Source organism: Desmodus rotundus, chromosome 12, assembly GCF_022682495.2.
Source record: "Desmodus rotundus isolate HL8 chromosome 12, HLdesRot8A.1, whole genome shotgun sequence".
NCBI lineage: Eukaryota > Metazoa > Chordata > Mammalia > Chiroptera > Phyllostomidae > Desmodus > Desmodus rotundus.
The window spans coordinates 35384786-35407328 of NC_071398.1; the positions used below are offsets into that span (position 1 = coordinate 35384786).

At 53.9% G+C, this 22543-nt stretch overlaps 1 protein-coding gene across 1 annotated transcript in view; it reads right to left on the bottom strand.

Annotated features, from left to right (window-relative positions):
• The window catches only part of CHST8 (carbohydrate sulfotransferase 8), a 108828-nt gene that overhangs the window by 52413 nt on the left and 33872 nt on the right, over positions 1-22543 (bottom strand). Inside the window, exon 2 of the mRNA XM_024577686.4 lies at positions 4529-4744. Coding sequence (XP_024433454.1) covers positions 4529-4658 — 130 coding nt within the window. The 5' untranslated portion in view covers positions 4659-4744. The remainder of the gene's footprint in view (positions 1-4528; positions 4745-22543) is intronic.

A 22543-nucleotide genomic window follows, 5' to 3' on the forward strand; every position in this document is an offset into this window, starting at 1 on the left:
CAGAAATCACATCTCTCAAGTGGCGTGACAGCACTTAACTCGTGGGTTTGAAAGCATTAAATGAATGCCAGGTACATGTAAAGTGCCCGTGACAGCACCCGTCACGAGGTGGGTCCCTGAGTGTGTGCGCTCACATCAGCAGTGCTGACGGTGGGGTGTCCAGCCTAGGGAGTGTTTGGCACCTTGTCTGCAAATAGGAATACTCACTGCTCGTAAGAATTATATGCATTAAATTCATATAATGAATTTAATATTCATTATTAAATGAATATTAATAGAGTGCTCAGCACAAGACCTGGCACACGGTGAATGCCTGGTGGTGGTTGTTATCATCATCATCCTTGGATGCCCTCGTGCCCAGAAGGAATGCCCTGGGGCAGGCTGTGGGCCGAGACAGCATCTAAGCTGCCCAGCCCCCTGCTCTGCACTCGGCCCGGCGTGGGGGCCCCTGCCGTCACATAGCTGCCTTCTGGCCCCGGCGCCCCAGCACCAGCCCCACTCCCCGGCTCCACCATCCACGCAGGCAAGCAGAGTTACGTCACTGAAACATGGGCGGCCCAGCTTTCAGAAAATTCACTCTGCCAAACAAAACATTAAAAAAAAAACCCTATTTATAGTGTGGCTAGCAACAAAATTGTATCATAAAGTCAATTTTTAAAACTGTATCAATGAATAAACCAATCAATCCACCGGTCACTTCAACTTCGTGGATCACTAACAACGACTTGCTTCACCCCATTAAAACAAAATCCATCGCACTTAAAAGAATGAAGAAGGAATGATAAAATTAAAGAGCGCATTGTGCAGCCCCAGGGAATGGAAAGATCTAGGCAACCGGCACCTCAAAAGATAGGTAGACGTGCGCCTCCTGGAGGAAGGACCCGGTACCACATGTGGGTTCTGGCCAAAGAAAGAAGGAAAAACTAAGACTGTGTCTGACTGAACTGCTCATTTACTCACAGGGAATACAAAGAACAGAAGACAATATTGAACTGTACCAAGCGGACACAATCAGCGAAAATTCCAACTGTGGGAAATGCTACAGGACTTGTGACCCAGTTAGTTTCCTCCACTAAGTAGCAAGAGAGAAATAAAGATGGAATCTTACAGACGGAGGAGATTTAAAGGCTCACTCACCAACTGCAGGGTGTGGACCTGATTTGGGTATTGAATACAACAAATTGGAAATAAAGGTATTTATAATATTTGTGAGACAACAAGTTATTTGAACACTGGCAGGACATTTAACAATATTAAGAAATTGTTGAATGTTTAAAAAAAGAGCTCTTATCTTTTAAACTGGGAAACATATTGAAATATTTACGGGTGAATTGACATTCCATCTGGTCTACGCCTCACAACCATACGGAAGGAGAGAAGAGGGCAGGGATGTGGAGAGCCAGCCCGGCCACAGGAGAGGGCTGGGCGTGGGCGCATGGGGCTCACGGCACTGTTCAAATCTACTTCTGTGGGTCTCCCGCCCTCCATAGTGAAACGTCCCTAAAGAAAGCCAGCTCATGGAAATTCAGTCTGCCCAGCGATGGCTGTGGAGCCTGTCTTCTGCCTCCCCAGGGTCCTCATACTGGGCTGTTATCCCCGGTTCTGGCATGCTCTCCAAGTCTTCCACTTAGGGAAGGGGCAAGTCTAGCGTCCTGGGTCAAGGAATGAGGTTCTTGGAGCCTCAGGGCCTGGCAATACTGAAGAATAAAAAGTTAGATAGGTGAATTCTCTGATACAGGAAAACCTAATCTTAGAATGAAGGTAGGTTAACTGGCAGCGACTCACATTTCAAAAGACTTGATTTAAATATAGCAAACGTTTTGAAAATACAGCTTGATTTACAAGAGTTGGCAACCCCACAGGATTGCGTCTAATGCACAAGCTATGTGAGGCTTGCTGACTGGTCCCTGAAAAATCCAGCTGCTGTTAACACCTGGCAGCTGCATGGCAGAAATCTCTATGGTGCCCAAACCCCAAGGGACCACAAGCAGCTACAACTCCCAGCCGCACCCCCCAAACTTGTTTCCGTATTGACGCCTGTCCACCCTCCCCCTCCCACCCTGGGCAGTGCCACCACCAGCAGATCCCAGTGGCTCTGTTCCCAAGGAGCTCTCTGCCCCTGTGAAAGACAGAGCAGCCTGCGTGGACTTTCCCCTCTGGATGCTCCCCACCCCCACCCGCCCCACCCCCCCTTGCCGGATCGTGCGTGTGGGGCAGCCTCCTGCATCTGCATCTCCCACAGGTAGAAATCCACCCAGAGGGTCCTCCAGGGCCCTGGGGGCCACCCACCTCTGCAACTGGATACATATACTTTGTAAGCACTGGTTTCCAACAGATAAATGTAATCAAGGTTTATATGCTCAGAGAAGCCAACAGGATGGGATTGTTTCACTTGAAAGATCAGAAGAAAATTGTAACTAATGTTGTGGAAAATTACTTTGATATTGCTTTCTTGGTACCGAATCACAATTAGGCTGCTGTGAGAAGTACAGGGAAAGAATAAATGAATAGTAACAAATCAACACAAACAGCCTGTGTCAGGAACACTTTGCTCAGGGAAAGTAACGTAAGCATTATTTAAAGTTTTATGACTGTGTTTGATGTGATTTACGCAGAGTGTCAAGGTTGCCCATCACCCGGCACGTGGCGAGGGTGGTCGAGCTCCACTTACAGCCTGAAGAATGTGGCTCAGACCCCAGATGCTCCTTGCCTGCATCTGCCCGGCTGCAGGGGATGCTGGTTTCAGCTTCCTTCCATCCTTCACATGCTGCCAGCCTGAGCCTCTATGACCCGATCCTCCCCCACCCACCCAGCTCACCACTTCACCCCGGAGATCCCAGCCACCAGATCCAACCCCACCCAGGATATAGCCCCTGCCTCTGGGGCGTACCACAGACAGGTGCATGGCCCCATCCCCACTGGACCCCACAGATACAGTATGCCTGTTCTCCCCGCTCGTCCCACCGAAGAACACAGACAGTAGCCATGAGGCCCCTCTGCCCATGTGTGCACCCCCTCCCCCTACACAAAGACACACACCAAGCGTGCATGGTGCCATTCACCCCCAGCTGTGTTTGAGGTCCCCTTTTCAGGAGCCCGATTCCTCACAGATAATGCACATCTGTGGGGCCGACTGTCAGTCAGCCCAGACGGCGCTGCCCATGGGCCTGGTTCTGCTGGCAGAGTTGTTAGCCTCACACGAAGCTGCAAAGTCCTCACAGAGGAGCCAGCTTAGTCACATGTCCTTGCTGGGGAGCAGCCAGACCCACTTGTGACAGCCACCATCTGTGAGGGTCCAACCCAGCGTGAGTCAGCACCAAGGACTCGTTGCCATCTCCTGGGACACAAGGCCTTGGCTGCCTCTCACCAACGCTCTGTGACGAAAGAATCAACTCGTAGGCCTCCCCCACCAGGGCCTCCGGTAGCAGATGCCGAGCCGGGGGCCCTGACTCTGGTCTCCTCGTGCTCCTTCTGCCTTTCTGCCTATTGACTGCCGGCATACACTCTACCCTGAGAGTGAGCACCAGCCAGTGCTGAGGGGAACTGGGAGGAGGCTGCCTGCCCAAGGATCCTGTGTCCCCCGGCCCCTGAGGGCCAGGTGCCCCCCAGGCCAAGCTCTGCCCTCCTGTGCTACGTCCAGCTGGCAGAGATGGTGCAGGAACCCTCTTCCTGAGCCCCCAGCCTCCACGCCTCCTTCATATCATCCATGCCCCAGAGCACGGCATACATGGGTGTCTTCATGGATCTTCCCCTAACAAGGCCCCAGGGACCACTGCCGAGAGACGCAGGTGCTCTGGGCCTGGCAACGGCACTTTCCTCTCACTCCAAAGCAGAGCGGCCCCTGGCCTTGGCCCTGTGCCTGCTGCCCTCTGACCCTGCTGTGTTCTCTGAGGCTGGAGGTGTGTCCTACCAGCAGACACCTTGCCCAAGCTCCCTGTCCATATCCCATTTGTCAAAGGCTCCAGAACCATCTGTCCTGCTCTCCCCTCACTGCCATCACCCCTGTCCCCAGCAGATCTCTGCCAGTCAAGGAGGTCACCAGGGACAAGTGGGATAGGAGGCAGCAGGTGGGGTGCCAGCAGGAGCAGTCTCATCCTCAAAAAGCCAGGAGGTCCTCCTAACCCATCTCCCAGGCTGGAGGGGCTGGATTCAGGTGGTCTCCATGGTTGGGCATGGGCTCAAGGAGAGATTATTCACCCTCTGATGTCCCCCAGATCATGTGGAAGGGGCCCTGAGAGATGACAGAATCCTCTTTAAATCTGAGTGTCACCAAAGGTAACAACCAGCTGAGAGATGGGCAGCCTGGCCATCATTCCCCAAAGGAGTGCAGAGGCTAGAGGCCAGAGGCCAGAGGTCAGAGGCCACAGCAAGTAGTCTGACATCAAACACAGTCTTCCCACATTGAGGCTGATGCCCACCAGGAGGAGGCCAGGACCCCTCCTTTTCCTGCCAGGGGTCTTGGCACAGATCTGGCACCAGGGCAGCCTTGGAGGGCAAGCAGGTAGCAGGGCCGAATGCGAGGACTCACCTGGCACCTGCCGGGGGGTGAGCTCTGTGGAGTCCTGCAGGCTGATGAAGAGGAGGAGGCCTGCGGCTCCAAACAGCAAGATGGATGAAAACATGCAGCCCAGCTGCATTGTTCCGGCACGTAGGGTCATCCGAGCCTTGCTCCGGGGTCACCTCTCGGGTGTGGGAAGCGAGTCCTTCCCTCATTGTCTACATCAGGTGTCCATCAGGCCACGGTCTACAGGGCAGAGAGGGAGAAAGACGGTCCATCACCAAGGCACAGGGCCTCCTGGGTGGGTGGAAGCCCCAGTCACTGCCCGCGAGCAAGTGTACTCCCTAGAGCCCTTAGCCCTTCAGCTTACTCAGGTGTGTCCCTTCCACCTTTTCAAGCCCAGGAAGGCTAAGGGAAGTCCACGCACCACCTGTAGCTCGGACACCAGCTTTCCTTCAGGGTCTCCTGTATCGGCACCCCCAGAAAAACCACGGAGAGGCGTGCCCTGGCCTCTGCCTGAGGGAGCACAGAGTAAGACCCTGAAGCCCAGAGCCAGGGCCAGTGGCCACCCCCCTGCACTGTCCAGACTCCAAGCCTCTAAACAAGCACGCATGCGCCCTACGGTGGGTTCCAGGTACAGGCAGGAATCCGGGTCCTTTTCCCTTGCAACTGGCCCGGCGGACAAGAAGTCCTTGGGTCTTCCTCGGTCCTGGCCCATCTCTCTGAGATGCTCAGGACAAGGGTGTCCACAGAGCAGGAGGCTTTGAGAAGGAGCCTCTCAGACCCAGAGGATGTCAGGGGCAGAGGGACTCCCCCGCCCAGCCATTCCCCCACAGCCGCCAGAGCGGTGCCCCACTGCCAGACAGATGGATGGGCTGCTGGGATTGTGGATATAGTCACACTAATGGGAGCTGCAGCTCTGTCCAGATCACGGTTGTCCCTGACCTTGAGGCCCTCAGGCCTTGGGCTGAAGCAGGGCAACGGGACCCGAGTCTGACGGGTCCCAGCTCAGGTGCTGGCGCCAACAGCCCTCATGTTCCTACAGAGGGGCCCCTGCAGACGCAGGGCTTGCAGGCAACTTGGCCCTTACCTCGGCTCCTCCTGAAGGGAGAGGGACCCCCAGTACCCCAATACCAACCTGTGACCCCAGCTGGGCCAGGCTTTGGGTCAAAATGGGGCTACCCAAGGCCATTTGCCTAAAGGAAGGATGTGAGTTCCTGCAGTGGGCAGCCCCGGTGCTGCAGAGGAGCCCACGCAGGAGGCTGTGCCGGATGGGCAGGGGCCCCAGGACCGGCCCTTTGGAAAAGGGTCACTCTGTCCCCCAACTTTCTTCACTTCTTACCATCCTGGACCCAGGGACACCACCTTCTTTCTTTTTCTTTTTAAATACTTTATTTATTTATTTTTGGAGGGAGGAGAAGGGAGGGAGAAAGAGAGGGAGGGAAACATCGATTGGTTGCTCCCGCACATCCCCACCTGGGCACTCAGCCCAAAACCCAGATGTGTGCCCTGACCAGGAACTGAACCAGTGACACTTTGGTTTGTGGTATGATACCCAGCCCACTGAGCATACCAGTCAGGGCACATACCACTTTCTTTCCAACCAAAGACCCTTGGCTTCACCCATCCTGGAACAGGGCAGTGCCCAAGGGAGGCTGAGCCAAGTGGGTATCTCCCAGAGACCACAGGGGGGGCCTGGTTGGGCCCCAGACCAGATGAGAGGTGCCCACTCATCGCAAGGGTGTTCGGGTCTCCTCAACTACAGGGAACCAGTGCCTGACCTGGCACCCAGGCACTGGCACAGGAAGTCCCAGTTACTGTCCCTCTGAGTCCAGCCTGCGGGGCGTGAGGCAGGAAGTGGTTATAACAGAAGCCCTCTCTCCCCTGCCCAGACCACAGTTCCCAAGGACCGGACTGTTCTCGGGAAAGCTCCGGGGCTGAGGAGTACTAAATTGCAGGTTTGGGTTTCTCCCCTCTGCAGTCTCTGTAATTATTTTTTCACTCAGTTAACTTTAATTAACCTGCCCCGGGCCTCTATGCAGGAGGAACGTGCCTGCACGCTGGGCTCGCTGGGCTGTGCTGCACAGGTGGTTCCCATGACCTCCCTGCTTTTATGCTGGGAAGGTAGTGCTGAGCTGGGCTCAGCTTTGTTCTGGAGCTGGCCCTGGGGGTTCAGGCTCCCCCCAACCTCACTGCAACAGCCCCCACCTCAGAGAAAGACTGCTGCTTCCTGCCATCACTGGGGACTCCCTGCCCTGGGCTTTCAGTGGGTGCAAATGGGCAGCTCTGTGTCCCTGTCCCTAGTGGCTCAGACTCTGAAGCCCTTCATGTGGGGTCATGGCCTCCCTCTTTGTGGTTGTGTGGATGGAGCTGTCCTGGGGGCCAGTGCAGGCCTCAGTGCTGCCCACAGCATGCTCAATGCCATGTGGCCCCCCAGGCACTGCATGCAGGGCCCACCGGGCCAGTCCTGAGTCCCCAGGGAAGTGTGAGCCACTGATGGGGGAGGTGGAGCTATTCTCTCCTATCCTCACTCTGCCCCCACCCAGCAGTTGGCTTAACCCCTTAGGATTCCCAGAGTTTGAATGAGGGGGTTAACATTACACACACTGATGCAATGGGGATAGGACACACACAACATGCACTAACATGTATGTACACACATGCCTGAGTGCGCAGCAGCGAGTACCTGCATGCCCTCGCCACGGACGGTCCGCAGCAAGACCCCAGCTATAAGGAAAGTGCCACGGAGCCCTGACCCTGTGGGCCGTGGTGTTGGCACACATTCTGCAGCCACACGGGCCTCCCGAGTCTGACACGAGGCCAGGAGGCCAATCTGATCTCGGACGACCTCTGACATCAGCACATTTCATGAGCAGCTCCGGAGCCCCTTCCCTTTGTTGGTCCCCGGGGGAACACAAGCACCTTCTGCATGCCCGGGGAGTGGGAACTAGGGCTTCCCCTGCCCAGCCCCAAAGCATCACTCCCTCCTGTCAGTGTCTGCTCTCACTGGAGACCATCTAGCCAGCTAACTCCCTGCTCCGTGCAAACAGGAATCAAAAGGTTAGCATGCCTCCCCTTCTGGGTACCTGGTTGGCAGTCTGGCTGGGTCTCAGTGCCCCAGGAGGGAGCCGACAGCACAGAGTCTGTAAGAATCTCCTTTCTTTAAAGGGGGGGCTAGGTGGGAGGTCATTAACACACCACCAGACACTGCAGAGAGTACGCAACGGATCTATTGCTCCCCTGAGGGTCCTCGTTTTCAAAGTCACAGGTTATTTTCAAGGCAACAGGGAGATGCCGGTCCAAAGGCTGTTTACCTCCTTCTCCTGGGAGTTGAGCTGCTGCCTGGGTGGTGGACGCTGGGAACTCGCAGGCAGGCCCAGGCTGCCCAGGGCCCCATAAACACACTCACAGGCCTCTGCTCCCACCTGGGACTGTGCATCCTCACCGCGCACTGTGTTGCCCTCTATTCCAAAGACAACCAGAACACCCTCCTCTACCTCCCTGCCTCCCTTCCAAGACCAACAGACAAGAAACTCAAATAACTGGGGCAGTGTGGGTGGGTAAGGCAAGAAAAACAAGCAGCCCACTGAGCTTCCCGAGGGCCCTGCCCTCACTGCAGTTCTCAGTCCTCCCGGTGGCTTCTCTCCCTGAGACCTCAATGGCGTCACCAATTTTTACTGTAAGAAAAAAATCCAATTAATCTTGTAAACACCTCCTGGGACACCTCCAGGGCAGGGCTAAGGATTCCTCCCATTTCCTTATTGATCTGATTTTCAAATTTGTCTCTTCGGAAAATTCACTTCAGGGCACAAGCAAGGACTTGGGAATTCAGCCAAAACACACGCACCTCCAGTGGCGACGGGCTGGCAGGCGGACGCACGCACGGCTCCAAGGACATGCTGCGCTGCGGCTGCTCCAAGGCCTGGAGGCTCCCCCGGCCACCCAGAGGGCCCCTTCCGGCTGTGGGGACCCACCCCACTCCCCAGGGGAGGCAGCAGGAGGTGTCCGGGCACGTGCTCATGGGTGCACCCACTTGGTGTGCCGACCTGGGCTGGGAAAGTTCTCTGTCCTGTCAGTCTCCTCCTCGCACGGGCAGGAGCGAACAATGACGTCCCTCCCTCCCAGCTGAGGGCTCCAGGAGAAGCTGCTTATTGAGAGAGAGAGAGAGAGAGGCTGCTATGGCAACTTGAGGAGAATGGAGCCAGGCACAGCCGTCACCTTGAATCCGGCACCGAGCGTTAGCCCTGGCAGCAGCGGGGCCCACCTGGCTCTGCCCCCGCTGGGGCGGCGCTGGGGCTGACCGCCGCTTCCCTCCGCAGCCTCCCGGCCTCGGGAACTCATTTGCCCCTCGTTGAAACGGAGCACACAGCCCATTCCCCCGAGAACACCACCTCCATCTGTTTTGTCAGACGAGTTCTTCATGCATGCGGCTCCTGCTTTACTTCTGAGATGGGGTTCTCCTTGATTTCAGATCATTAAAATCCTGCAGCTAATTAAAAGCGCTCTAATGGCAGCGGCAGCGGCGGCGCACTCTGGGACGAGCCCCTCCAGTTTTTGCGCACAGGCACAAAGTTGCAACGCTCTGCTAAGGTGACGAATGGCTGCTGCCAGGGCTGGGCTGTAGGGCGGGGCTGCAGGTCTGGAACAGCTCTTGCCCCACAGGCCACCCTGGGGAGCGCTGACCCGGGTCCTGAAATACCCAGGGCCCAGCCCGTGGTACCCAGTCCCTCAAGGTTACACCCCACTCTTGGGGCAGGGAATTCTCTGCTACCCACCTCTCTGTTACAAGGCAGAGATTCCCTTTAATCCCCCATGCTCCCTACAGTGGGGAGAAGAGAGTGCTAAGGCAGAGGCTGAGGTGTCGTAAATCAGGCTCCGTCAGCACCAAAGCCTTGCCCCGCTGGCTCCACTAGGAACGCCACCACCCAGCTTCCCACAGTCGCTCACACAGAGAGGCTGAGGGGAAGCCTGCAAACACACAGCTGTGGCAAGGGGCTCCAGGGGGCCTGGCCCAGGTGCCACCGGCTGCAAGGCCCTTGACAGCTGTTAGGGGTAGAACCACACCATAAATACCCCTTCTGTCCAGGACTTCCTCTATTTTCAGGGCATTTTATGCTGATGGGGCAAGTGGAGAAGCCAAGACCCTCCCCACTCCCACTGTGGCAAAGTCTGGAAGGGGGTTCAGTTCCCCAAATCTTGTGCATGTGTGCCCCTCAGTTATAGCCCTTCCCCCACAGTGTGGAGAGCACTCACAGGCCTGCCTCAGGCTCTCAGAGCCTTGGGAGCAGGGCTGGGGCCTCTGCCCACTTTAGTGTTCCCAGCGCTGACGCACAGTGCCCGGCACAGCAAGGGGATCCTTGGCCCCTGCGGCACGCTGAATGGTGTGAGCTAATGGATGGAGGTGTCTGGGCTAGGTGCAGAGAGGCACTCCTCGGACCTGGAATTTTAGAAAGGCCATTTACGTTTCAGGGAGCTGTGGGTTTACTTTGATCAGGACTAGGGTGGAATCAGGTCCGAACTGTAGCCCAAACTCACAGGAGAAGAAGAGGCAGGGAAGGGGCTACTCCGGGAGCCCGACGGAGCCTGACAGCTCCCACACACCTAAAGCACACTCCCTGTGAGGGCAGCAATTCTGAACCCTCCTGGGTCCGACAGACATCAGCTCATGGGGCTTGGGACTAATTCATATCCTTGGAGAGGTAAATGTTGACGCTATCTACATGCACATCAACACATGTGATCTACGTGCGAAAATACAAGACATTTAAATGTCAGAAAATGGATTATCTCCAAACATATAGTATTATGTTGGGGAATTCCCAAACAAAACTACAGTTCGAATATGCCAATCAAAAGTCAATGGGAGCAGCACAAGCGTGCCTTGAGGACATTGTGCTGTGTGAACCCAGCCAGTCACAGGGGACAAATGCTGTGTGGTTCCAAGTAGTCAAATGCAGAGACACAAAGTAGACCAGTGGTTACCAAAGACTGGGGGAGGGGAATCGTTAATCAACGAAAGAGGTTCAGCTGGGGAAGGTGGGAAAGTCGTGGAGGTGGGTGGCAGTGGTGACTGCACAATGGGAGCGTACTCAATGCCTCTGGACTTAAAAACGGTTAAAGGGGAAATTTTTACATATCCATTTACCACAATAAAACAAATCCAAGAAAGCAAACAGAAGGCTGATACCTATCATAAATCACTCTCTACCTGTTAGTTTCACTCACCCCACAGGTGACTGGGTGTGGGCCCAGGAGCTGAGGAGGACCAGAGCGGCCAAGTTCATGACCACGTGAAACACGACCAGGACTTGGGGAGCTGAGTTTGTGGCCCCAGGAAGCCGGATCAGACAGCAGGATGTCATTCATGAGATGGACACAGATTAAGAGTGGGAAGCTCAGGTTCTAGGCCTGGCTGCCCCTCCAATCACCTGTGAGACCCTCAAGATTTGATTTCCCTAATCTTGGAATCAGTCTGCAGCCAAAATATCCATTGTGGGTGGGTCCCCAAGTTCCTTGTAACCCTGGTGTGAGACAAATGTCTTGGAGAACAGAAAGGCACCTGGTTGACTTCATTTGCATGAGGCTACCTTCAGGCAGAGCAGGTGGCCCTCTGATGAAAACATCCCTTGCCCACACCCTGGCCACAAGCCTGGGCTGCTGCTGGGTCCCTGTGGACCAGCACTGCCACACCATCTCCCTTTGAGACAGCTTTGTCCTTGTGGAGGGAGCAAAGGTCCCTGACGCAAGTGTCGAGCTGGAAATTGCCTTCTCAGGTTCTCTCTGATCCACAAAGCCGTGCTCCCCTGAGGCCGTCCTGGCCGAGGTGGGTCCACCCCTTACTGAGGTGACCACTTAACACTGAGCCCAGCTGGGACAGTGCCTCACTTATTGATAGAAATCATTTCCAGGCAAAAGTCTAAACAGGGCTAATGAGGGGGATCTCACTGAATGTATAGTCACCGTTGTCACTTAAAAAGCATTACTTTTTAAAAAATTTAAAAGGGCAACATGAGGAATCCTTCTGGTGGTGAAAATGTGCTCGATCCCGCCGCCATCGGTGCCAGTGTCTTCACGGCGACACCGAGCTGCCGTTGTGAGGCCTGTTGCTGCTGAGGGGCATGGGGTCAGGGGTCACGGCATTCCTCTGTGTCATTTCTTACACTGTGTGTGAATCAAAAGTTATCTCAAAATAAAACATTTAATTAAAAAAAATCAAGAACTTAAAATAAAAGTTACTGGCCTTTCAGTTCATGCATAATGGAAGCAAATTCGAATGTCGTGCACGTAAATAATAAATAACCATTTTCATGGATCAGCGCCATCCTCTGTTGTACGAGAAACATTTAAAGTTAAGGGACTATGCCTTTAATAGGAAAATTTGATGTGTTGGCAACTACTGGTTGATCTTTGTGCATTTTTCAATTGCAAAGTGCACTTTAAAAATGCAAACAATTATTAATATTGATTTGGACTAAAACAATATTGAATTTCAATATATTTCCAGCACTTTTATGAATTACTTTGTGGATATGTGGTGATTATGATAAAAGAATATTTGCACGCTCAATTTCTTTTCAGCGAGGAGCCTTGAAGGGGGCTGCTGTGATCTGGGCACCGTGAGCCTCCCGGGGACCAGAGTGGCTCCAGGGCCCTTGGCCGGGCCTTCAGACTCAGCAGCTGGCACAGCCTCTCAGGGCCACTCTCCTCTCTAGGTTTTATCCAAACCAATAGGACAGGACACAGGTAGCGAACGCCTGCTCAAGGCCTGGACTGAGACTTAGCATCACCACGTTTAGGGGAGAAAAGGGAAAGAAGCAGAGTTTGTCATGCTTTGTTAGCGTTCCAGGCACCGCACTAGACCCATGGAAACATCCCATGTAGCTTTCACGGTGACCCTTGTGAAGATCACTGTCCTTATCCGTCATAGATCTGCTTCTCTGTAGGAGATGCTGGGATGGAGTTTGTGGTGCAAAGTGTGTATTAAGGATCCACACCTGTGAAGGGAAAAGGGAGGATGCCGAGGTGGGCAGAAGAAATTGAGCAGGGACTCAGGTCTAGCCACACCTGTACGGGGAGCTCTGGAGCTGGCGCAGGCTGTCACTGGTGCCCCGGCAGGCAGAGACGGCTGCACCTCCCAGCCTCCCCTTCCTCAGGAGCCGCAGGTGGGTTGCTCAGGAGAGGGTGTGGCCTTCAATGAAGCTGTCTGGTGTAGCCAAGATAGATCCCAAAGGAGCTGACAGCTGGGGCTGGCTGCTGCCCACATACTGCGTGGGTGATCAGTGAGTCCTTCCAGAAAGGGGGTCTGGGCAGCGCATCTCCAAGCCCACCACCCTGTTTCACAGACGATGAGACTAAGACCCAGAGAGACTAAACACAGTCAAGGCTACACAGCATCTAAGCCACCCAGATCTGTCTGAATTGTTTCTCCCAAACAAAAGTGTATACCAGACTGTCCTGACCTTCGAAAGTCTCCAGAGGAAAATGCAGAAAGTTTGACTGCGTAAGCAGATACCCGCACTTCACCTCTAGGACACCCCCTCAGCACACAGGCATGCATGCACGCACACAGGTGCACTCCCTGGTGGTTATCTCATCGCTAATGGAAGGCAGGGACACATTACTTGGGTTAAAGTTCCCCTGACAGTTCAGCCTGAAGCACATCTCCCCGCAGCAGAGCTTGGGACCCGGCCGAGAGCAGCAGACGAGGCACGATGCTGTACGGCTGCTTTTGCTTTTAGAAAACACTGAGCTATTCACATTTTCCAGCTGCTCTGACATTCACAGCCATAGCAGGGAAAATTACAGGAAAGAAAAAAATTGCATATTTACTTCTTAAAATGTAAAGTTGGAGTATAATATGAACAGAAAGGAGTGTGTGAGTAAACCCAGGATGCCCTGGCCCCTAACGTGGTGCAACTGCCTTCAAGCTGCTAACAGCAATCCACAGACTCCAGAGCAGGAGAGAATGGCAAGGCAGTTTGGCTCCCTTCCAGGGAATCCCTCTCCCTGTGGCTGGCACAGGAGGCCCCAGCGGACTTGCATTGTGTACCCTGCTGCCAATAGTGCCTGGCACAGAGTAGGTACTTGGGCAATGTGTGGGAAGCAGAGAGTCAGTAAGAGGAGGGAGGAGGGTAAGGGATGCTTGCCCACTAGGGCCAGCTGGGTCCTTGGCACTGAGGCCACGTGGAGTCCAGCGGGTGTGCCCTGCACGTCTGCACACACACATGCACAGCTGTCCTCTTTGGGAGGAGGCTGGCCTCCCTAAGCTGGCTCCAAGGCCGACCATCATATTCTTGATCCCTAATAGTTCAGCATGATTTTCCCTGGAGCTCTCCTCAAAACAATTTGGTTTCTTCTAATCTGAAGGCTCAAAGACTAAGAATGTGGCAGAACAATCAAGTCTTTTGGCCTTATCCCAGTTGCTCTGTGGATAATTGGGTCTCTTGCGGGCTACTAGGATGGGGCCATGGCTGTGGAGTGACCTGGAAGTTCTAATGAGTGATTATGCATGAGACAGGAGCCAGTCTTCTCTGTGAGTCTCTGCCTCATGTCTCCAGCTGACCTCCCGTGCTTCAAGTCTCCTCTACCACTCTGACCCCCAATGCCTTCCCTTTCATTCACCACAGGGTGCTGACAAGCCAGAAATGTAGGCCCACTCAATCCTCCCTCCCCTGTTTCCTCACATCCAAGGGTAGCTCTGCCTCCTGCATATGTGTCCTGTCTCTCTTTTCCAGCCCCTCAGTCAGGCTGATTCAGCACCAGGGGCCTGGACAGCTCCTTGCATCCACACCAGTCCCTGCAGTGCAGGATTGCTGTCACTCTCCTGTTCACAACCATCCGAGGGCCTCCCGCTGCCCAATGGTCCAAGTCTGAATGTCTCAGCATGTCCCACAAGGCCCATGAATAACCAGTCTCTCCGACCTCCCACCTCCAGTCTCATCTCTCACCATTCCCTGACAACCCTCAGGCCAGGTGAGGTACCCCTCCTGTGTGTGTGTCCCCAGAGCCCCTGGGCTTTCCTCCAACGCAGCTAACAGAAGCTAGTTCAGAGAAAAGAGCACTGGGCTTAGAGCATCTGCGTCTCAGTGTCACATTTCCCCACTGGGAGACTCTGGGCATCATCATTTGACATCTTTGAGCTTCAGTTTTTCCAACCAGTCAGTCAGTCCCCGGTAAACTGATACCATGGGATTGTTTGTGAAGATCCCCTGCTGTGGGGAGATGCTGTCCCACAGTGGAGGGGAAGGGGCTTAGGACAGCAGAGGGGGATGCTGGGTCCCTGTCCTCTCCCGGCAGGGCACATGCTCCTCTACTGTCGGTCTTGCCAAACGGCTTTGCCGACTTCTTTGCTTATCTTGAACAACAGAGAAGGGGGTCTGGTGTTTGCATCCTCAAGTCTGCAGCCTCTTTCTGCTGTCCTGGGCCCCAGATGCCCTCATCTTTCTACTTCAAGGGCACAGAAAAGGTGCTAAACCTTTATGGTCCCTGGACATGGCACTCAACGGCATGTCTGTCAGGCTGGAGCGACGGGCCAAGGGTGCAGGTGGCACGCAGCTGCCTGGGAGCACCTGAGAGCTGCCCGGCTCCACACAAGCCACATGCTGTGCCCTTGTGCCGCTCTGTCGTGCGAGGGTCACTCGAGCCCCGATGTCTCACATGGTTGATGAAAAGAGGGCGACTCGGGGGAAGTACACACTTTTATGATGAGACCAAGAGTGGCCAATTGCTGGTCTTCAGGGAACATTTATTTGAAGTAGCCCATTTCCTATAATAACCATATCACACTTTTATAATGAAAATTGTTTTTAGAACGACATATGCAATGACCCTCGGTAGCAGACCCAGACTTGCAGTCAGATCTTCCAATCTGGAAACCTGGATTTTAACTTGAAATTTCCCGATTCTTTCATTGGCAAGCAATCCCCATTTAAAAAACCCACTGGAGCGAATCAAACCTCAGGTCCAAGCTGAATTTGGCCTGGAGTCTGCCTGCCACCAACAGCATAGCCCTGGGGTGTGGGGGGCACCTGACCTTTGGCCCACAGTGGCGCTAACAGCTCAAAGAATTTTGTGCAAAATCACCTGAGGGGAGAAGAAGCCTGTGGGCCAGCGGGTGTGGAGAGGCTGCAGACGCCACCCCCGGCAGGAGCTGTGTGGCCCCCGTGCAGACGTGGGAGTGTGGCACGGGCACCTGCCTTGGCCTGGAGGACGGTCACTGCGGCAGGACAGGGGCAGTGGCACACACATGCACATTCACTCATGTCAGGTGTCCCCCCACCCTGCACAAACACTTTGCATGTGAAGCCCTCACCCCAGGACTTCAGAATGTGACCTTACTTGGAGACAGGGTCACTGAAGAGGTGACTAGTTAAGATGAGGTCATGCTGGAGTAGAGTGGGCCCCTAACTTAGTGGGACTGCTGTTCTTATAAAAAGGGGAAAGCTGGGCACAGACATGCGCACAGACACTGCCATATGAGGATGAAAGCAGAGATCTCCCAGCCAAGGGACACCGAAGAGGGCCCCCTAACCCCTAGAAGCTAGGGGCGGGGCCTGGACAGATTGTCCCTCCTCACCCTCAGAAGGAAGCAGCCCTGATGACACCTTAGTGGTCTCAGACGTCCAGCCTCCAGAATTGTGGGACCCCATGCAGAAACGTGGTTGGTTTCTGATGGTTCTAATAAATGATGGTTGTTTAAGCCCCCAGTCCATGCTCTTTGTTCCGGCAGCCCCAGCACCTGACACAGCCCCTGTGGCCGAAGGCTCAGCCCTGGCCTGCAGGGCAATATCCTCAGCAGGGGCCTGGCGTGCTGCCGGGAGACGAGCCCTTGCCTTGTCCTCTGGCTGCCATCAACCGCGTGCAGACGGTGTCAGCCCGAGCATTTGACACCAACCCTGAGACAACCAGGATGTGTCTGCAGGGGGATAATAGAAAACCTGGCTTGGTGGGAGTCCCAGAGCACCACGATGTCACCGGGGAACCAAGTCCTGCCTGTGGCTCTGCTCTTCTGTCCTTGAGGCAGGTTTTGCCCTCAGATGGCTCCTTCCTGACTGCATGACGGTTGTAGCTGCAGCCCAGCCTACAGGAATCCTCATCACATGCGGCAGGACAGAAGGAGCCCCAACTCCAACCATGGAACAGAACTCCTGGGCCCAGAGCCAAAGACACCTCCCTGACCCGATGCCAGAGGCTGGGGCAATACCCTGTTCTGGTGGGAGCAGACCTGGGTTACCAGAACCAGTGGGGCGTAACAGCCCTCCCTGGAGCTAGCCATAGGGTCAGCCCCTCCAAGGGGGAGGGGTGACAGAGCCTGCCAAAGTCCACTACGCACTCTCTCCTTTGCTCCTTACAAAAGCCGCATGAAAAATTATAACCCCCATTTCACAGATGAGGAGACAGGCTTGGAGAGACTGAGTAACTTACCCAAAGCCACACTGCTAATAAGTGGAAGCAGATATGAATTCTGGTCTCATTCCAAAGAACATGCTCTCCACCGCTCCCAGCATTAACCCTGCCTCACGTGACTAAGGAAGCCACACCCTGGACACATGCCAGCACAGACCTGTGTCGGTCAGCAAGGCAGTGGTCAGGGCCACTCTGCTGCTCTCAGCAGTCCTCCCAGATGAGCCATATCCGGCCCACTATGCCAGCCCACTGACTCCCAAGCAAACCTGGCCTCGGCGAGAGCTCAAGGGACAGCGAGAGTGAGGGAGGCCCTGAGAGGGCCTTTGTCTCGTGTGTAAACGCTTCTGTGACTTTGTGTGGGTGCACGTGTGTACACACGCATGTGCACACGCAGACATGTCTCTGTGACTCTGTCCTGGGGAGGGGTGGTGAGGCCGTGTACTGTGTGCCTGGGGGAGCGTCTGTGCGAGTAGACATGTGCACCCGTGTGCGGGTGTTTCAGAACCTCCCATCCCTCTGCCCAGTGAAAGCAGCCCAGCCACAGCCCAGAGAATGACCAGGAACAGCTCTGTGGTGCTCCCGCACAGCCGCTGCCTGGGGTCAGACCTCCTTCCTGGCAGAGGAGAGCAAGGCTCCCCTTTCCACCTGGGCCTGGAGGGAAGACAGGGGGAGGGTGGGCTGGAGGGGGGCTCAGGAGTGGCCACCCAGGGGGGCCATCTGCCATCTGTGCCTCCGCTGCACGCCCCACTCCATCCCCTCTCCGCCTCAGGGTGCATTGCTCTGGCGACCCCTGGGAATTGGAAGCTAATTTTCCACAATCATTAGTGATGGAAAGACCTCAGGTTCTGCCTTTAATTAAAGGCAAACGTGGGGCTGGGAGAAGCGCTGTGTGCAGGCGTTCTCTTCTCACTTGCAAAAGCCATATGCAAATAATTAAGCCAGGCATGGAAGCCATAATTAAAAATTTCACAAACCCCCTCATTAGCTGAGCAGTCTGCATGGAGAAGCGGAACAAGTCCCTCCCCACGCCAGTGGCAGCTCTTGCAGACAGTTAATTGGGCCTGGGGGGAGAGGATGGCTGTCCCTCTGTGACAGTGCACCTGGCAATGAGCTGGCAGGGTCCCTGGCCTCCCAGGTCAGCAGTGATGACCTCTTGCCTCTGTCTAGGAAGCTTCAAGCCAGGAAACAGGGCTCCCAGGGTGAGGTAGGCAAACCCAAACATCCCCCCCACCCTCCCAGGGTGAGGAGGCACCACAATACAGGATCATGGTCCCAAACCTCACAGCCTCCCCTAGCCCTAGCCCCCATGTGAGCAGAGCTGGGATGAAGGTGGGGAGAAGGGTCTCAGCTGGAGACTGGAAGCTGCTGCAGCTGGACAGCCAGTGTGCAGGGGGCAGAGGGGGCCTCGGACCAAAGCTGGCTCAGGAGACCAGCACTGTGTGTCCTGAGGTCCTTCATCCCCTCCCAGGCATGTCGATGTCCCCAGGACTGGTGGCCACTGTGCAGAGTGACCCACCTGAAGACAAAGGTCCTGGCCAGGATGCCCACCCACACCCCACAAACAAACTGTCAGCTCCAGGTTTCATCAGCACCTCAAGGGCAGTGGGGAGGGGGGGATGGCAGAGAAATGGGAAATGTCAGCCCTCACGGCTCCAGACATTCTCTGTCCGGGTCCCTGGCCTGAGCCCTGCGCCTCCGCAAACATCCGGGTCACCTCACTCCCAGGGTCGATCCTGCCAGGCAAGTCACCGAAGGCATAATCCCACTTGCTCACAGACATTTCCAAATGAATATTCACTTGCCCTGATCGCTGCCACTTGTTTTCTGTCTAGCCTGATCAATGGCACTGCTCTGAAGGACTCGGGCTCACCAGAGGCATTGATCATGTCCCGGAAGCTGCCTGGTGCTTGGGGGGAGGAGACAGGTCCTCCCAGCCATGAGGCCAGGACACCGACCCACCCACCTCAGCCGCACACTGCCGCCCTGGCTGGGACAGAGCATCCACACTGCCGGCACTCACTCCATCAGGGTCATGGACATAAACCGATTGTGATTAAAACAAATTCAGAAACTGGCTCTTCTTTCAAGCACTTGGGAACCTTATGTGGTGCAGGCAGTCACAGATCTGCTCGGGCCAACCCCTGTCTAATGTTGTGGACCAGGTCCCTGACTCAGCCCTTCCAGGCGGCACAGAAAACATTTCTCTCCAGTCTGTCCTCTGACAAACAGGAGGGGCACAGGCCCTCCTGCCAAGGTCATCAGACACCCACCCCCAGGCATCCTCCTCGCAGGAGCTGACCCTGGGCCACTGTGAGCCTGGCTGACTCTCTGTCTTGGTTCACAGCTGTCTCCAACGTGTGTTGACAGTCAGCCTGCAGGTCAGCTCGGCCCCCTTCATTTTGTTCCCCTTCAAGCCCAGCTGCCCTGGTGGTCAGGGCCCCTGGTGAGCATCTCTTTTCTATCCATCCACATCCTCCCCGTTACAAACACAGCTGTCTAAGGACCTGTCCTAGCAGCCACTGACATGGGACAGCACATGAGGATGAGGCAAGATGCTCGGATGGGGAGGGAGAGGGGACTGCCCTGCTGATACCAGCCATCTATACATTTTACTTTGGGGCCCTGTTTGATTCTTTTTTTTTTTTTTTTAATTATTTAGGCTTGTTTATTAAGAGAAACTATGCAACGGAAATCATTTTGGGGGGTCCTATTGATATACCGCCTACATGGTTTTAGAGCTAGTCACCATATGACTTAACATTTCATCCAAACAACTAATATTTATATTATCTTTGTGTATTTTTTTTAATTTTTATTGTTATTCAATTCTTAAAAATTCATTATAAAATATTTCAGTGCACTTGTCCTCAAAGAATAAAACCATGGCCAATATTTGGAGTCTCCTTTGTATTCCTTTCTCCTGCTCCCCTCCCCTCTAGAGGAAACCACACATGTAGTAAATATTTAATGAGCACCTACTATGTGCCCGGCACTGTTCTAGGTCATTGGGATCCACTGGTGAACAAAACAGACAAAGATCCTGCCCTCGTAGAATTCCATTGCAACCAGGAGAATTCAGATGGTTCTAGAAACTGAATAAATTAGAAAACCATAAATAACATTAGAGGGTGACAAACACCACAGAGCAGAGGAAAACAGGGCAGAGTAAGGGGACCGGGAAGGCTGGCGACTACAGGAAGGTCTCTAGACCTAAGCACAAGGGACAGGGCCTCACGGGGAAGGTGCCATTTGAACCATGGGGGTGTCTAGGGAACCACCTGCGTCAAGACCCTGGGGCGCAGCATCCCTGACACCCAGTGTGTCTGCAGAGAAACAAACATAAAGAAGGGTGAGGAGATAAGGTCAGAGAAGTAATGTGGGGGCCAGTCGTGTGGGCCATTCAAAGAATGCTGGCTTTCAGTCTGAGTGGGAGGGGCGGAGAGAGTGTTATGTGACTTGGATTTCAGCAGCGACCCTCTGGCCACATAAGCAGGCAAGGGCAGAAGCAGGGAGGCTAGGGGAGAGGACACCTTAAGTCCTGGTGAGAAATTTCAGCCGTGACATGAAGATCCATGTCTGCCATTCACGTGGGAATTGACACTTTTAGAGGACACTTTATTTTGACGGTAAAAAAAATCACAGGTTTTATGTAGAACCAAGATGGCAGCCTAGGTAGACACACTGTGCCTCCTCGCACAACCAGAACTGACAGAAAATCGAACGGCAAGGAAGTCCAACACCAAGGAAATAGAAAATAAACATTCATCCAGACTGGTAGGAGGGGCGGAGACGGGCACCAGGGTGGAGAGGACTCGAGTGGCCGTGGTGGGACCGAGACTGGCGGAGTGTGGGACAAACGGGGCAGGCAGTCGGACCACTAGCAGACCCAGCGGCCCTGCATTCGCGCGCAGATAAACCAAGAGGGCCGGACTCAGAGTGACGGAGAGCAGGGCAGGCAGAGTGGCGGGTAGCGGCAGAGCCGCGGGTAGCACCCCTGCGGCCCCACACTGGCGCACAGATAAACCGGGATGAACGGGGAGCGAAGCAGACCGCATAACCCAGGGCTCCAGCTCCAGGAAATAAAGCCTCAAACCTCTGATTGAAAGCCCCCGTGGGGGTTGGGGCGGCAGCAGGAGACTCCCAGCCACACAGGAGAGATCGTTGGAGAGATCCACAGGGGCCTAGAGTGTGCACAAGCCCACCCACTCAAGAGCCAGCACCAGAGGGGCCCAGTTTGATTGTGGGTAGCAGAGTGAAAGATTGAGGTCCGGTGGAGAGTGGAGCGGGCGCCGTTGCTCCCTCTCGGCCCCTCCCCCACACACAGTGTCAGCTCAGCTACCAGCGTTACCCCGCCCCGGTGAACACTTTCTTTAAGGCTCCGCCCCTTAAAGTAACAGATGCGCCAAGACAAAAAAAAAAAAAAGGCCCAAATGACAGAACACTTCAAAGCTCCAGAAAAAATACAACTAAGTGAGGAAGAGATAGCCAACCTATCGGATGCACAGTTCAAAACACTGGTTATTAAGACGCTCACAAAATTGGTTGAATTTGTTCGAAAACTAGATGAAAAAATGAAGCCTGTGCTAAGAGAAACAAAGAAAAATGTACAGGGAACCAATAGTGATGGGAAGGAAACTGGGACTCAAATTAACGGTGTGGACCAGAAGGAAGAAAGAAACATCCAACCAGAAAAGAATGAAGAAACAAGAATGCAGAAAAATGAGGAGGGGCTTAGGAACCTCCAGGACATCTTGAAATATTCCAACATCCGAATTATAGGGGTGCCAGAAGGAAAAGAGGAAGAACAAAAAACTGAAAACTTATTTGAACAAATAATGAAGGAGAACTTCCCCAGTCTGGCAAAGGAAATAGACTTCCAGGAAGTCGAAAAGAACACAGTTACCTACAAAAGAGTTCCCATAAGACTGTCAGCTGATTTCTCCAAAGAGACCTTCCAGGCAAGGCAAGAAGGGGCTAGAAAGAAGTATTCCAAGTCATGAAAGGCAAGGGCCTACATCCAAGATTGCTCTATCCAGCAAAGCTATCATTTAGAATGGAAGGGAAGATAAAGTGCTTCTCAGATAAGGTCAAGTTCAAGGAGTTCATCATCACCAAGCCCTTATTATATGAAATGTTAAAGGGACTTCTCTAAGAAAAAGAAGATAAAAAATATGAACAGTAAAAATGACAGCAAACTCACAGTTATTAACAACCACACCTAAAACAAAAACAAAAGCAAACTAAGCCAACAACTAGAACAGGAACAGAACCACAGAAATGGAGATCACATGGAGGGTTATCAACAGGGGATTGGGAGGGGGAGAGAGGGGGGAAAGGTACAGAGAATAAGTAGCACAGATGACAGGTGGAAAATAGACAGGGGGAGGGTGAGAATATTATAGGAAATGTAGAAGCCAAAGAACTTATAAGTATGACCCATGGACATGAACTATAGGGGGGGAATGTGGGAGGGAGGGGGTGGGCAGGATGGAGTGGAGTGAGGGGGGGAAATGGGACAACTGTAATAGCATAATCAATAAATATATTTTAAAAATCACAGGTTTTTGTTTTGATGCTCTGATAGCATTATGTCTTAGGTTACTTGCTGGCCATAAGCTTTCCTGGTGCATTCTACATCCT